The 17,535-nt window shown below is 38.0% G+C and overlaps 1 protein-coding gene across 1 annotated transcript in view; it reads right to left on the reverse strand.

The window, feature by feature from the left end:
- DPYD (dihydropyrimidine dehydrogenase) overlaps positions 1-15,994 on the reverse strand; it is a gene marked incomplete at both ends in the record, with an annotated part of 932,092 nt that extends 916,098 nt beyond the window's left edge. The window contains one exon of the mRNA XM_080690443.1: positions 15,956-15,994. Within this exon, the coding sequence (XP_080546569.1) occupies positions 15,956-15,994 (39 nt within the window). The remainder of the gene's footprint in view (positions 1-15,955) is intronic.
- Positions 15,995-17,535: the final 1,541 nt, after the last annotated feature.

Raw genomic sequence — 17,535 nt, forward strand, 5'->3', positions numbered from 1 at the left:
ATTATCACCGTCACCTTCAACACAAGGCTTCTTACACTTAAGGTGTCATTTTATAGATTTATAAGGATCATAAATTTAAGAAGAGCTATACTGTTATGCAATAGGTAGTATTTTCATTATATTAGTAGCATCAGCTTCTAGTGAGACTGATTATTTCATTCACAAAATATTTTGTGAGAAGAGCATACTTTTTTTTTGCATTTTTTTTTACTTTATTTGCCTTTTGTGTTTTTCTTACATGGCTCATACTGAGAAACAATTACCCGTTACTCTCCATTTCCATCTGAAAACAATAATAATTTTCAGGTGTTTAAAAAAATGCTTCTCCAGGCCGGAGCTGGCTCATGGACAATTCACATGTTCCAGAATCCACTGCTGCAGCATCCGGCAGGGCCCAAGACTCTCAGGACAGAAAAAGAGACTGGACTTTTTAATTAAAATAAGTTGCAGCCATTGAGAATAAAATAAAGTGATTAGTAAGGCAAAACAAATGCTTCTCATCATTGCATAAATCTATAGTTTAAATAAGCCTTACTGGTGCTTAAATTTATAAACATTTTAAAGAATGATCAATATTATAGTTGTAATTAAAGTTACTATGCAGGCATAAATGAGATTTTGACTTAATAGGAGACTTTCTGTGATGGAAATCAAGATGATTGCCAATAAACTGTGTTACAAGTTAGATTATAAGCACCATCCATGGTATTTACACGTTAGGATTTAGGGAAGTGAAAGCCATAAAATTAATACAACTCTTATATTTACTATGAAGTGAAAGAAAAACATAAAGAGCTAAAAGCAGTTTAGATTTAAAAATACCACACAGAATTCAGTATCTTAGTTAGATTTCTTTTTATTTTTTGTTTTTCAAGGTACTGGGATGGAACCCAGTTGCATTCTACATCTGAGTTTCATCCCCAGGCCTACTTTTTATTCTTTTTTTTTTTTTTTGCAGATCTGGGGATGGAACCCAGGGGCATTTGACCTCTGAGCTACACCCCCTGCCCAATTTTTTATTCTTTATTTTGAAACAAGGTCTCACTGAGTTGCAGAGGGCCTCACTAAGCAGCTGAGGCTGTCCGTGAACCACCATCCTCTGGTCTCAGCCTCCCAAATGCTGGGATTACAAGCGTGCACCACCACCCCTGGCTCCTATTTTTTTATTCTTTATTTTGAAACGGGATCACACTGAGTTACAAAGGGCCCCAAAAAGGAGTAGCTGAGACTGTCTGCCAACCATACTCTTCCTGTCTCAACCTCCCAAATGCTGGGATTACAGGCGTGCACAACCACGCCTTCGGATTTCTTTTGCATTATAACTTTTTGCACTGAGCATATATTTGATTGGAAAAAATATAGTTTAATTCAAATGAATTATAACCCATAAAATATGTATTATGGAGATGGATGAAACATTTCTCACAATTGATGGGTCAACTCTGCACACCAGTTCCAAAGTAGAGCTTCTACCTTAACTGGAATCTTGCAGTAGACAAAACATAAGTTTAGCAATGCAGTATCTTATGTGAACAAGGCGAAGGAAGGGTCCTTATTAATTTATTTATATATTAACAGAGAAAAATGTTTAGCATCAGCACTATATTTTTTAAAATTATTCCTTGGGAAATTTTATCTTTTTTACAATTTATCTTTTTTTCACTCTCAATCCCACAATTTATTTTCAGTTCAAACTATACTAGAGAAACTTGAACTCAAATTACACTCTACTTCTCTGCTCTACCCTCAGTTCTATTTCATTTATTTTATTATTTTACTTATTTATTAATTAATTATTTATTTATTTATTTAGTGGTGCTGCGGTTCCTGGAAACCCTTCTGCCTCCCAGTTACACTCTCAGACCTATTTTACACTTTTCTTTGGAAACAGGGTCTCTTAAGCCAGAGCAGCTGGCTTCGAACCAGCGTGATCCTCCCATCTCCGCCTCCCAAGCGCGGGGATTACAAGCGTGCGCCACCACGCCCGGCTATTATTTATTTTATTTTGAAACAGGGTCTTGCTAAATTGCTGATGCTAGTTTCAAACCTGTGATCCTTCTGTCTCAGCCTTTCCAAATACTGGTATTACAGGAATGAGCCAGCACATCTGGTTCTTTTTTAATGTTTATCACATACACACAGTATATTTATAAAACTGTGCTATATTTAAGGATGTTATTAAAACCATTAAGGCAGGACAGAGGACCTGGGAACAGGAAGAATTAAAATAACCATTTGCATCCCCAGGATCAGGGACTTGGCCAGCCCGCAGATAATCATTCAAATTAAAGATAAAAAACTGTGAAAAAGTCATTGATCTTCTAAAACTCAATCCTGATCAATCATAAAAATATATATATATATATATATATAGCTGGGTGTGGTGGTGCAGGCTTGTAATCCCCGAGCTTGGATAGTGGAGACAGGAGGATCACGCAGGTTCGAAACCAGCCGTGCTGGCTTAAGAGACCCTATTTCCAAATAAAAAGGTATAAAATAGATCTGAAAGTGTAGCCCGGAGGTAGAAGGGTTTCCAGAAACCCCAGTACCACCGTAAATAAATAAACAAATTAATTAATTAATTAATTAATTAATAGAAAACCTGAGAAAGGTTTAAAAGCCCACTCCCCAAAGGCTTCAAGGTCACTCGCTTTCAAGGAAACCCACTTTTGTGGGGAAAGCTGCTTCATCCCCTACCTTTCCCTAACTTAAAATAAACTTTTAAGCCGGGCATGATGGTACACACTTGTAATCCCAGCATTTGAGAGACTGAGACCGGAGGATTGTGGTTCAAGGACAGCCTCAGCTACTTAGGCCCTTTGGAATTCAGTGAGACCCGGTTTCAAAATAAAGAATAAAAAATATAGGGAAGGGGGTGTAGCTCGGAAGTAAAATGTCCATGGGTTCCATCCCCAGATAAAATAAAAATAAACTTTCATATTTCTATACCCTTCACTAGTCCTTGTACTTCATTTGTCAAAATCCACTGAACAAGATCCCTAATAAGAGGGGACACCCCTGTTTCACCATGAGGTAATTCAGAAACTATTCTGCAAGTTCCATTGTGCAGCCAGGTTATGATAACACTTAAGTGACAATATTTTAGCAATAATGAAGGTGTGGAAGATCATAATGGCTGTCCCAAAAATATGAAAAATATATTTTGGGGGGTGGTACTGGGGTTCCTGGAAGGCCTTCTGCCTCAGAGCTACACTCCCAGACCTATTTTATACTTTTTGGAAACAGGGTCTCCTAAGCCAGCGCTGCTGGCTTCGAATCTGCGCGATCCTCCTGTCTCCGCCTCCCAGGTGCGGGGATTACAAGCGTGAGCCACCACGCCCGGCAAAAAAAATTTTTTTAGCTGAAGAAAATCAGTAGGAAATGGATACCAGAGGGCTCTCTGTCCTTCCTCTATTTGCCAAAAAAACAGAAGAACGATTTTCAAAGATAATAGCTATTATGTCTCCCTTTCTACCAGGAAGAACAAAAGTTTACCACTGAGGACAACTTTGGACCCTCACTAGCCTGGCAATGGTACCAAGGGAATTTGTTTGAGCAAGCTCCACTAATTGGCCTTAAACTGCCATTTATTTTGCTTGCCTTGAAGATGCCACCCATAAAGACTAAAGGTCCTTTTATTTGTCTCATCACTCTTCTAAAAATTTATACTCTTTTTTGATGATGCTATATGAGCTAGAATTCAAAGCTACCTCTTACAGAACAACTCACCCTCTGGATGTTTCCCTTGTATGACTGAAATATGCACATTAATAAACTTCTGTTTGTTTTCCTCTTGTTAATCTGTCTTTCATAACAGGGGTCCATTCCAACTAAGAACCCATTAGAGGTTATTATTATTCCCCTACAGTTCCAACTCCAAGCTTCTATCAATCTAAAGTGGTTGCCATGGGTATTCAAAGGGCCCACTTCTTTTGAGGTATAGCATGATACCTTGAAGAGGCAATGTAAATTAATTTCACCAGGAAAGTTGACTCAAAGGATAATATGTATGAAGTCCAAGTTTACACTTATTTTTAAGCCATAGGCTTTTATGAATTATACGCTCCCAGTATTGACACTAAATAATTACATAGGTTTGGGATTTCTTTCACTTTTAGAGTGACTGAAAATGAGACAAATTGTTCTGTTTTGAACACTATAATGCAAACCATACTTACCCAATATGCACCTCTTGAGTATTTTCCATCATGGAATAAGTCATTTAAAAGGGGGTGGGATGAAAGATGTAAATGGTGCAAAGGTTAGGCAGATAAAAATTAACCTTAGATTACACCCTTGTATATTCCTCAGATATGAACTGGCCATCTTGATGGTATCATCATTATTGTTATAAAGTAGAATGTAAAAGAAAAACATCCCTTATCCTGAGAGGTCCATGAATTGATGTTTTATAACACATATCTAAATGTATATAGACTTTAAAAAGAAGAAAAGAAAGATGGTATTCAAGAAACAATTCCAGCCCCATAGTCCATTTCACCTATTGCTTTCACTAATCTCTCTAACAAATAAAGATTTGTCCTGCCAGAGGTCAAAGTAGCCTGACAAAGGGCCAAGCTGGTCAGCTGACATCATGTTGAGAAGTGATTGATGATATCTTCTGGACTCCCCCCACTGCAGCCATCTGGCTTGGATTAGGAGCCATCTATACCTTGCTTCATTTACACATGTGAAGGAGTCCTTGAAAAACTGAATATTAAGCATCCAATTGAGAAATTCTGTGAATGCATACAGTGAAAAAAATGAGATAACTCTTGAAGGACTTCCCACTTACATATTTCTGCAGGTTCTAATTTTCATATCATGTATTTTAATGTCTGAATAAACAGCATCATAATATTGAGCTCATTTTCATAGGTCTTAGTCTGGTTCACTACTGACTTTAATCACACCACTTAACCTCTATGTCCTTGGTTTCAACTATTTCTGAAACATATATCTCTCGAAGAATGGAAGCATATTCATAAGTATGGCAAAAAAAAATGTGGCGAGTGCACAGATCCAGTTATCCCTTAAATTCTGACTCCACTAGCTGCTGGACTTGCACTCATCTTACACCCGATGCATTTCCTGGGTAGCCTTCCTATAAACCGACCGTGGCAAAGGAGGGCCTAACTCATTGTGGGGTCCCTGGATCACTGGATATTGAAGTGAAGGTGGAAAGAAACTATAACAAATCATACATGACTTTTTAAATAATTTATTAAATACAATCAGATAATCTAGTAAAAATAAACCATTATGGTTCACGAATCTGAATTTAAAACATGCATACTTTAATCCTAACACTGTAATTCTGTACCATAATGCCCCCGTGTTTATTTTCTGTCTTGATTTATAGTTTTTAGCTATTTTGCCTCCTCTTCTGATCTGTATCATAACCTCATTTAGGAGAAATGAATTCATCTTTCTGGCCGGATCCCAAAAAGTATTTGAGGTAGTGGCTAAGCAAGTACTTAGCAGTTACTTATAAAATTGAAGAAAGGTATAACATATTTAGATGGTAATTTAAGCTTTGGAAAAAAATATATACAGGTTGAATATCCCTTATCTGAAATTCTTGAGGAAAAAAGCATTTTAGATTTTAGAGGTTTGGGGATTTTAGAGTATTTGCAAAGATGAGAGCAGTCCTAATTCAAAAGACCAAAATCCAAAATTTAAAATCCCTGGCAGACTCCTTATGGTCTTTTAGTTTCCAGTTTAAATGTCAGCTCCTCTCCTCAGGAAAGTCTTCTCCAACTTGTATATAAATGAGGCCCTACTAGTCATTCAGCATTGTATTATTCTGAGTTATTGTTATCAAGGCTCCTGATATTATTTGTGTGAGTGTGTGCTGCTGGGGGATGAATCCGGGGGTATTCTACGTCTGAACTACATCTCCAGCCCATTTTATTTATTTTTGTTTTTTTTTTTTAATTTGGAAACAGAGTCTCACCAAGTTGCTAAGAGCCTTTAGAAGCCACTGAGTCTGGCTTCAAATCTGTGATCCTCTTGTCTCAGCCTCCCAAACACTGGGATTACAGGTATGTGCTACCATACCCAGCCTATTTCAAATTTCTGTACATTAAAAAAAAAATGTATACTGCCTATAGTTCCTCTATGGTAATACAATTCTATTTCAAATAGTAAAAAGTTAATAGTTTGAATGTACAAAAGAAAAACTGGCAGTAAATTCCTGTTCATTCATAAAATTATAAAACATTTTCAAAGAGTTTATTACTAGAGTTTAAACAATGAGAGATTTTATTGATATTTTCATTTCTTGCATTAACAGTATACACACCAAATAAATGTTAAAACTGTTGAAAATTATGATGATATAGTATTTTCTTCAACCATACAAGAATTCTATAATATAGATACTATTACTATCTCCATTTTTTAGGTAAGTAAACCAAAACAAAGAGGTTATTTGCCAAGGTTAAAACTACTGAGTTGCATATCTAGGATAGGAAAATTAAGTCAAGTCATGTCCTAATTCCAGAACTTAGTCACTAATGTATGTTGTCCTTTCATTCTAATTAGAATAAATTATAATGATGTACTACTTGTTATCAATAAATATTACAATCGATCAATCCTACTAATCTACAGTTACATCTGAATTTACATGACATTAGTTTTAATTGATTGTATGCTTCCAAAGTAGTATTAATTTTGCGACTTTAAAATTCATTAGTATCTAATTTTCTTTAAATCTGTGCTATTTGTACTTTGTTAATTTGTGTTTCTTTATTTCTATTTGTATGTTATTTTACTCTTACATAAGATTATTTTGTTGTGTGTGTGTGTGTGTGTGTGTGTGTGTGTGTGTGTGAGTTTGGGGATGGAAGACAGGGGCATTTGACTTACCAGCTACACCCCCTGCCCTATTATTTTTTATTCTTTATTTATTTATTTATTTATTTATTTATTTATTTATTTATTTATTTTTTAGTGGTACTGGGGTTCCTGAAAGCCCTACTACCTCCGGGCTACACTCCCAGACCTATTTTTACATTTTTATTTGGAAACAGGGTCTCCTAAGCAAGTGCGCGCCGCTGGCTTCGAACCTGCGCGATCCTCCTGTCTCTGCCTCCCAAGCGCGGGGATTACAAGCGTGCGCCACCACGCCCAGCTATTCTTTATTTTTTAAACAGGGTCTAAGTTGCCGATAGCCTCATTAAGTAACTGAGGCTGTCTGTGAACCTGTGAACCGTGATCCTCTGGTTTCAGCCTCCAGAATGCTGGGATTACAAGTGTGCATCACCACACCCGGCTTCTTACATAACGATTCTATTAAAATAATTTGTTTAAAGAAAACCCCGAGCTATTTTAAAATGTAGAAAAAATATTCAAACGTCATCTTCTCAGTTATTCAAGAAGACAAAAATTAAACCAAGCAGACTGGATTTCTTCTGCCTAATTAAAAAAATAAAAACAATTACTAAAAGGTATCATTTTATACACATGCACACACCGCTTGCTGCCATGTAAATTGGTTTTTCTCTCTGGACACTTTGAAAATATTTCACATCCTTCAGATGGCCTACCACTGATAATTTCCCTTCTAGGCACCTATCAACACAATGTGATCTTAAGCAGATATAAGGAATATTTTAGTTTCATTACAGCCTAGCCTTGGGGAGGAGGGGATAATGGGCCATCACATTCATGAACCATATAAGAATTTTCTTTTCTGAATGTTTTTTATCTGTTTCAAAATAGAAAAGGTTTAAGCCTACCAATGTTTGGGATTTAGGTTGCAAAAACTTATCTGTAAGATGTAGTATGAATCCAGAATTATTTTGGTTAAGACATCTAAGGCAGAAGAAAGTTTCATTTTATTAAATTTCTCACTTTGAGGGGAAAAAATGTGTTAGTGAAAACCAGATACATTCACAGACCCTTTCTTCTTCCTGAGAACGGGGAAGAAAGAAAGATGAAATAAAATTTGCATACACCCATGCTATGTGTACACAGACTCAGACAACACAACACACAATTCAACACACATCCGCACATGACCATTCAGACTCCTAATGTAAAGGCAACTTAGAAGAAAGAATCCTTGGAGAATATGGTCTGCCAGAGGGGTTTGGTCCTGGGGAGAGAGGTCAGGAGGCTGGGACAATAAGAAAGTTTTCATCCTTGGTCACTAGATGAGACAGCTGCAGTTACTGCTGCATGTACCTATTCAAGATAACAACCAGAGGCCCCATTTTCCTGCTCTCCCAGAACAAAATAAATAAAGGAATCATGCAGGTAGTTAAGCCAGGATCTAGAAAAAAAAAAAAGCATAAAATCAGCACCAAGTCTCAACTGAATTACGTCCACATCAAGAGAAACTGCATCTAGAAGTCTAAGTGTGCTGTAACCTAAGATCAACAGTGGGGAAATGGGCTGGGCAATTGGTTTCATTTCCACTTTATTCTTTATATTTCTGCACCCAAGTGTGACCCCCCTTTCCTATTTAAAACATTTTTTCAGGGATGGAACCCAGTGGCATTCTACCTCTGAGCTACATCCCCAATTGTTATTATTTTACATCCCCAATTGTTATTATTTTTTATTCTGAGAAATGGTCTCACTAACTTGCCAAGAACCCTAAGTTGCTGAAGCTGGCTCTGAACCTGTGATCCTCCTGTTTCTGCCTCCCAAGTACTGAGATCACTAGCATATAACTATAGGTAAAATTGGTTCAATTCCCAGTAGCACCAAAGAAAAAGAGAAAGAAAGGAAGAAAAGTAGGTGGTCAGATGTGAAGAAAGTTTAAAAATCAGATGAATAAATAGATTGAATTCTTTAAGTAATATAAATGGCATACGAACTCCATGTAAATGGAATAGCTAAATAATAAAACCACCACTGTATTTCCTTGATATGATCACACAGAAGAACACATTTCCAAACAATTTCACCACTGCCATATTTTATTACAAACCATCCTTAAGAGACTGATCAATAACAAATTCACTGAAGGATCAGCAAACTCTTTACAGTGGCTGAATGATTTCCATGAGGGTCAAAGAGCAAGGTTCTAACGTGGAGAGCAAAATCATCCCCGGGCTGTCACCTGTCATGGGACACTTGTTCTAATTAACAAAGAGAGGAATACACATTCTCTTCTATGACTTCACTTAAAATTTTCACAGAAGACATACATTTTAAGTCTTAAGGTGCTACAGAAGCCAATTTTTAACATCACTCTTAAAATTGTTCATGGGTTAAGATAAGCTTCAATGAGGTAATCCTGGGCAGGCAGAAGAAATTGAAAACGGGGAGAAGTTTTGTGGGAGAAGTAAAAGTGATGGGGGGTCAGGTGGGGACCAGCAGAAAATGTGGGGAATAGATGGCGGGGGAGGGGAAGAGTGCCTTCAGAGCTTCCTCCATGATCGCCATCTGTATAAATCAGGCCTGGAGTTGACATGTAATTTTGTGTGAGTCCCCGGAGAAGTGGCCCTCAGGGCTTAATTATTGATGAAGAGATTTTTCTTCAAAGTGGCCCAGTCAAGAGTGCCTCAAGGGGACATTCATAAGCACTCATAATATCAATTTTCAAGCACCTGGGAGGTAGGACCCAGATTGTCTCTTTAATTATTGTAGTAGAGGTAGAAGAGAGAGAAAGAATACTATTACACAACCCAGCTAAAATTCTCAAAGAAATAAAATTGCTATAACTCTGAGAAAAATGTTAATATCTCAGTTATTTTTTCAGAAAGGGCACTTTGTACTTTTTTCTGCATAAAGCAGGTTGGCCTCTAACCCACTCCAACCTATGAGTTAAAAAAAAAGTTTTCATAAATGAATGCACTGCGTTCAGAGATGATAAGATGTCTAGGAAAAAGAACTTTTCCTTGAACCTCATATTTGCTCAGAAAAAAGATAATTTTGGTATAGTTAGTTCAAAGAGATATATGAGTTTGTTTTAACTGTTTTAATTGTAATAATCTTTCTAGAAAAAAGTATCAAATCTCTTCAATATTTCAAGAAGAATAAAAAAATTGTTACCTCTTCATTAGCTGATTTCTAGTTTCAGAAACACTGAAGAATCAATTTGTATATATTTTACAGCAAAGAAATAACATATTAGGGTTATCTCTGAAGTTTAATCTTTAGTCCCCATTTTAATAGATGTGGCTAGTCAAATGTGGACAAAGCTTATGCTATATATTTTTATATAGTCTATGATTTATACTAGAGGGCTGGAAAGGCATTAAATATATATTTTAAATATATATCAAATATTAATTTGATCTGAATTTCAAAAACTTCTTTATAATACCTGTAATATTAAAAAATGAAATTCAGTAATTTTTTCATAATACATATCTGCAATATTTGTGAGTCTATACTAAGTTTTCCTCATAATTTTTTGCATAATTTTTTTATTTTTTTAAATAGTTTTGAGAGTAGAAAATTTATTTTTTTTTATTTTTAGTTTTTTATTTTTTTTGCTGGTACTGGGGTTCCTGGAAACCCTTCTACCTCCAGGTTACACTCACAGACCTATTTTTTTGTATTTTTTTATTTGAAAACAGGGTCTCTTAAGCCAGCGAAGCTGGCTTCAAACCAGCACGATCCTCCTGTCTCTGCCTCCCAAGCATGGGGATTACAAGCATGCGCCACCACACCCGGCTACATAATTATTTTAAATTAATTAATTCTTCCCTTCTATACAAATTCTAGATCTATTAGTAGGCTTCAATACTTCTAGTTCATTCTTGGAATCAAATAAATTCTAGCAAATTGATGTTTATATAACACACATGATACATGTAGTAATATTTAAAATAAGACTGCCACTTTGAAAGCATCATATGTGACAGAAGCTGTCTGGGGCATTTTATGTCTATGACTCCAATTAATCCTCACAAATACTAGGTGTGAAATAAATAATGTTAAATTAAACATGCAGAGAAAGAAACGACAGTCCTAGGAAAATGCTGGCTACAATTACGTGAACAAATAATAGAGTTAGAATTTGAACCCAGGTCTGTTTTAATACAATGCTTTTAAAAATACAAATCATATGATAAAGCTTGATTGTGGGAAATACAAAATAAAACAACTTCATACAAAAGTATTAGATCCTAACACCAGAAAATAGATAATTGTGCTGAACCATCCAAAATAAAAGTTAAATGTTGAGTTCAATGCAGATGTTCATATCTTCTAATGTAACATTTTAATTAAGAGCAATGAAAACAGGAATAATTATAAACCCCAGGAAAACCATAATCCTATTAAGAGTTATCTCAGTGGTATAATTGGCTCCAGGATATCTGTGAACACCCAGGCTATTGATGTTTAAGGCCAAAAAACACCTTCTGTCTCGATAAAGAGGATTAAGAACGAGTGACATCCGGAAGGTAAACATGTCACACATGAAGACTAAAGTCCTGATTACAAATTAGTGAATGCCTTATTAGATGTTTTTCAATTGAGGAACACTATTAAATGAAATTTAAAAAATTTTGTTAATTTAAGGACAGAATGTCTCTGTGACATATTTATCATGTGTCCATTTAGTAAGAAGCAGATGGATATATTGGCCAATCTACTTTGTAGTTTCTTTACCTATTTTGAAGCCTGGATTATATCAAATCTCTCATCCAATTTCTCTGTCATAATATTATAGGACCTTTTTTTTTCTTCTTTTTTTAGTTACCTTAACTTTTCGTCTTAATATTCCAAGTTTGTGATTTATGCTATGAGAATTCCCCCAGGGCAATCAAGCCCTGGCTAATTGTCAGTCCTAGTGTTCTTGCATACATATAGAATTTGGTACAATGCTTTATTCAAATGGTTAAAGATATGATTGCTTAAAACTCATCCAATTATCTTCACATTCTGACTAGATCCTCTTAGCATTCTTATTAATTCCTTATCCAGCTTTCAAAAAGTGAACGTTTCCCTCTATAAGAAAGGAGGCTATTGAATTCTAGTACATTTACAATTAAGCAATCAGTCAACACTATCTGCTATCATTAAGATTAAGCAGACCCAATCTAAAATCTCCCTAGTGATAGATTCATCATTAGTCATTAATCTCATAGTTTTTAATTAAACCACTGAAACTAATCCTCTGAATTCATGTACAAGAGATAGAATTTTTATAAAATCTGTACAGAAATACCTATGAACATGTTCAACTAAAGAAAGGTGTAGTGCCTTAAAATACAAAGGGTTATCAATGAAATCAGTGGCACTTCAAACCATATAATTAAATGCATGTTTTACTGCCCAGGTAAGCTCTTTCCATAGGAGAACATTTTTAAAGTAAAATTCAGTATGGTCCAAAGAGTATTTTAAAGTTGAGAAGACATATGCATGTTCACTGAGACTCACAAAATAGGCTTGAAAAAAAGTTAAAAGCCTTAACAAGTGAAGACGACATTTCCACAAGATCTGAGATGTCCAATCAATACAGGAAAGAAGACTTACTTATACTCAGCAAAATAATGTGTAAATTTAAATCAGTAAATAAATAAACCATAGCTTCTACAAAACTGAACTCTTATTCTCTTCCTGGGATCCATGATCCTCCTCCTTTTCCAGGATCAAAAGTAATTATGATAAAGGGTATTCTGATATAGTATCTGCCACCTCTGCTAATTCATTACCCCTACCTTTCCTTTTTTCAAATTGTCCTTAAAATTCAGTTTCTCCATGTCATTTTCCATATGTTCCACTTTCCAAATTCACTGGGTATTTTTCAGTCTTATTTTCCTAACATAAAAAATACAGAAAATTCTCAACTGCCTTCTCAACTGAATAGAAGATGTAGCATCAATAATACAGAATCCATTTCTATCTGAATCAAAGTGCATTGGATTCAGTGGACAATAGACTGGAATTCTTGTCTTACTAGGTTAAATCTGGCATGCATTTATAACCTTTCAATATTCACTAAGTGGTAATTCAAGCGATGGACTTTGGCTTATGATTTTGGGGGAAGTAGAGCAGTAGGCTGTAACACAGGTTGTCTGTAAGTATTAAAAAGACCAGTATTCAAAGAGTTGCAAGCGTGTTGCAGATGCATACACTTTATATACTTTTATAGTCTATTCTTGATTATCCCAAACAGTGAAGGGAACAAGGCACTGCACAAAAGCAAGGTCTTGGGAATCATTCTTACTTGCATTTCACTGTGCAGATATTGACATTATGTTGGCTTGATATTCAATCCAAATGAAGAAGGTACTGCTGAGAGCAGGGCAAGTGACTAGTGTTCAATACTTACCGTTTTAAAAACTTGTTCCCAAGATAGAGTGTATTCAAAAGTCATCCCCAACAAAATGTAGAGTGTATTAAAAAAGTAAGCCCACAATGTAAAATAACTTTTAAAACTATATAAAGCTTCTGTTAATGGAATTTAGAGTATGTCTTCATTACCAGGGACAGTCCTAAGAAGGAGATATCTTTTTTTTTTTTTTAACATGTTTGCTGGGCTCTGTATATTGTCATTACTCTTGTTATTTTCCTTACTGATGAGATAATGCAAGTACAGTTTAGAGAGATTGGTAACTTGCCCAAGGTCACATAGCTAAAAAGTGAAGCTAGACCTAGGCAGCTGGCTCTGGAGGCCAAGCTCAGAACCACATGAATGTGTCTGAAAAAACAAAACTTGACTGTCCATGCAAGTTCTACAATGACTACAATGATCATTTATGTTATACTGAACCTACCAAGTAAACTATCCTTTCCTTGCCCATATTCTAGCTCTATAGTGACCTGAACATTCTCACCGCTTCCAGCCCTTCAATGTCCATCATGATGGGATACTGGATTGAGGTAAAAATTAAGAGTGAGCAAGCAAAGCAACTTTCAATAGTTCAGTAATGTTTGTGCCCAGAAACAATGTTACTTCTTGGCTGCTTCCTGAAACCTGAGGTTGTTTAGGGAGATAGCATGAAAAATTAGACTGCCGTTTGAGGGGACTGTGACCATCACCATTGGTTCTTTGCACATCTATCAAATACATCATCACTGTGTTTTTTTTAATCACATTTATTATTTATTTCATACCAACAACTTTTTTAAAAAAAAGATTACTTGCTTCTCCAAGTATTAAAGGCCAAGGCAATGTTCACAATCTGATAAATCTCTATACAATGAGATTTCAATGAATGAGGTTTCAATGAATTTTCCTTAGAAAAGCATTTGAATATGATAGAAAACCGAGCCGTCATAATTCATTCTGATTCTTCAGCACAAACATGAACAGGATCAACTGAGACATCTACGCTTCAGCGTGCTTCCCTAGACTTAATGTCTTTTTCCTCGCTGCATTATATTTTAATGATTAATTTCATGCTCTTTCATGGTATTTTAGCCCATGAATCGCAGATATGGCTTTGAGGGAAAAGTCAGTAATTGTGTACATAAAAGATGTTACTGATTAACATAAAAGCTGAAGGAGGATGAATGCCACTCTTCCAGGCCGTATTATTAGGCAGCCTGGCCACACAGGCTAACATTAGACTGGGTTGAGTGCTGTGGAAAGCCTTAGCCTTCCTCACTGTAAACAGCATGTAAAATTAAGCTGGGAAATTCATCTTTAACTAACATCTTCTTTCCTCAGATAAATGTGGCAAAGAACTGATTTCAGAGACAATTCCAAGAGAGACACATGGAAAGAAATCATCTAACCAGAGAGCACCATTCTGGAAATCAACCGTGACAGGCTTTTGAAAGCCACCCCTTCTGACACTCTGACCTCTGAAACCAGTACTGCCTAAACACTGCCAGAAATGTGCCATTTGACTTGGTTAAGCCAAAATCAAAAGAACCAAAAAGAACTATGGCCTAAGCCACATAGAGTATCTTTTAAACAGATACAAACATGAATATTTCACTAAAGAAAGTATATTGATCCATATTAAAAAAAATAAATCAGTCACAGGAGGAATCACGAGCCATCTAACTAAAAATATCTACATCATCTGCTTTGGCTTCCCTCTGCAAAGAGTACAAAGTTTGTCCATGAGTGAGGCAAAGTGCTGCGAAAACAGCTATGCTGCGAACAGGTGGTTCTAAACTTTTATTTAAGCTGCCAATAAGAACCAAGGAAAGGACAATTTATTTGTAAAGACACACACACACACACACACACACACACACACACACACACACACACACTACCAATGTAAAAGAGGTAAAGAAAAACTCCAAACAGAACAACAAAAAAAAACTAAAAAAAAAAAAAAACAGTTTGACTTAGCTCAAAAACGCTGACATTGAGTTAGCAATTTTTAAAAATTGCTGTTCGTTAATTTAATCCTTCCCAGGGCATACATTGAGGCACTAGAGAGAATTCAAAGGAAAAGGCCATGGCAGTCCCCGTAGGACCTTACTCACAAAAGAAAAGGAGGGCATTCTTTACAGAAACGGAGCGCAAGAGGAAACCGAAAACTGTGGAAATCACAGAAATATGCATTGTATCTCTGAGGCCACAGCTTTTTTTTTTTTTTTTTCATGTTCTCGATATTTGGTTCCGTCCTCCCCACGGTTAAATTATTTCCTAAACAATACTATGACTAGCGGAGACTGCTACAGCTGGCACCAATTTTATTTCCACACTCCGCCTTTACGAACAGCACGATTCAGCTCCTGGAGGTGGGGGAAGGGTGTAGGTGTCCCGGGTAGACTTGGAGGACAGATGGGGAGAGGTCCAGTAGCACGGGTGGGGACTGGGCGCTAGGGTGTCCCCCACACCCCTCTGAACTCCAATGCCTAAACGCCACTCGGGGAGGGTCCAGACAAGCTTTCCTAAGTCCCTTCCAAAGTGTACATCCAGGTCCCGCGCCCGTGCACCTGCAGTCCCGCACTCCCCTGCCGCCTGCGGGCATAGCCCCTCGGCCTCCCGCGCAGACCTGGGGCGCGGGGAAAGTTTCCTTGTCCCCACTCCCGGGCGTAGGGTAGCGGCTGCAAGCCGGCGCGCGGTCGGTACCTCGATGTCCGGGGCGTCCCTGCTGAGCACCGGGGCCATGGCCGCGCCTGCAGTGTGGAGTCTCCCACCGACAAACCCTCCTGCGTCCTCTGGCTCCAGCCAGGCACCAAAGTGACAGCTCCCGGGCGCGGGCGGCTGCTCCGGCGGCGGGGCGGGGCGGGGCGCGGAGACGCCCCCGGGGCGGGGCTGCTCGCCGAGGTTCCCCAGCCTCCCCCCCCCCCTCGGGCTGCAGCCAGAAAACACCTGCCCCAGGGAGGGAGGGGAGCCTGGCCTTTGCTCTCTAAACTAGGGGCGGTGGAGCTGGGTAGGCGAGGCCGGGGAGGGCTCTCCAGGATGAAAGGTGAAAACAGCTGGCATCACTAGAAACCTTCAAGTACCCTCGTTGTTTTCTCGCTTGAACCTGCCAGGTGCAGAAACCTGGTCTTACCGGAACTCGGCGGGGGGGGGGGGCGCTTAGGCGTCCGGGCATCCAGCCAGCAGAGAGGCCAAGGGACTTTGGAGCAAGTGAGCCCGGGCCTCTGAGAGCTGACAATCCCTGGGAGCTGCAGCACTGGCATCCAGGGCCAAGAGCAGCCTCTGTAGTCAGGGCCAAAGGTGGTGCAGAGCCAGGGCTGAATTTTTGCAGGATGGTTCATTCTACGGCTTTTTAATTTTATTATTATTATTATTATTATTATTATTGATTATTAATTATTATTAGTGGTGGTGGTGGTACTGGGGGTGGAACCTAAAGGCTTTCTACCTCTGGGTTACACTCCCAGACCTATTTTCTAATTTATTTGGAAACAGGGTCTCACTAAGTTGCTGAGAGCCTCACTAAGTAGCTGAAGCTGGCTTCAAACCTGTGTGTTCCTCCTGTCTCAGCCTCCCAAGCGCCGGGATTACAAGCGAGCGCCACCACGCCGGGCTCTATGGCTATTTTTAAAGAACTGATTATTGTCTAAAATGTGAAGCTCTTTTGAAAAGTTCTTTATGTTTTATGTTTTGTTGTTCTTGTTTGCAGTACTGGGGATGGAACCCAGGGACATTCTACCTCTGAGCTACAAACCCAGCCCTAATTTTTTTATTCTTTATTTTGAAACAGGGTCTCACTGAGTTGCAAATGGCCTCGCTTAGAGCTGAGGCTGTTGGGGAACCATGATCCTCCTGTCTCAGCCTCCCTAATGCTGGTATTACAAACATGCACCACCACACCTGGCTTGGTTATATGTTTCTTTAAGTCAGGAGTCTAGAGGCCTCTGGAAAAAGGATTTGATTTCGCTTAGAGCTAGTCCCCAGTCAGAAAATACCTACGGCCTGTTGGAAGAGGGCTGTGGTCCAGACCCCTCTCGTCTTCTCCCTTAGTTGAATGCACCTTCCTGTCTTCTCCCCTCACACTTTCAGTGACGTGTATTAAAGCATCTGCACCATTTCATCCTCTTGATGGACAGTGAGCACCTTGCACTCAGGTATTTCCCTTTATCATGATTTTTTTTCATTTTTTCATTCACATTTTTTCATGCCCATTCATCATTTTACACAACACATATTCACTGAGCATCTTCGATGTGCCAGCACCCTGTTACCTTCTTTGGATATAC

The sequence above is a fragment of the Muscardinus avellanarius genome, assembly GCF_963383645.1.
Source record: "Muscardinus avellanarius genome assembly, chromosome: 3".
Taxonomy (NCBI): domain Eukaryota; kingdom Metazoa; phylum Chordata; class Mammalia; order Rodentia; family Gliridae; genus Muscardinus; species Muscardinus avellanarius.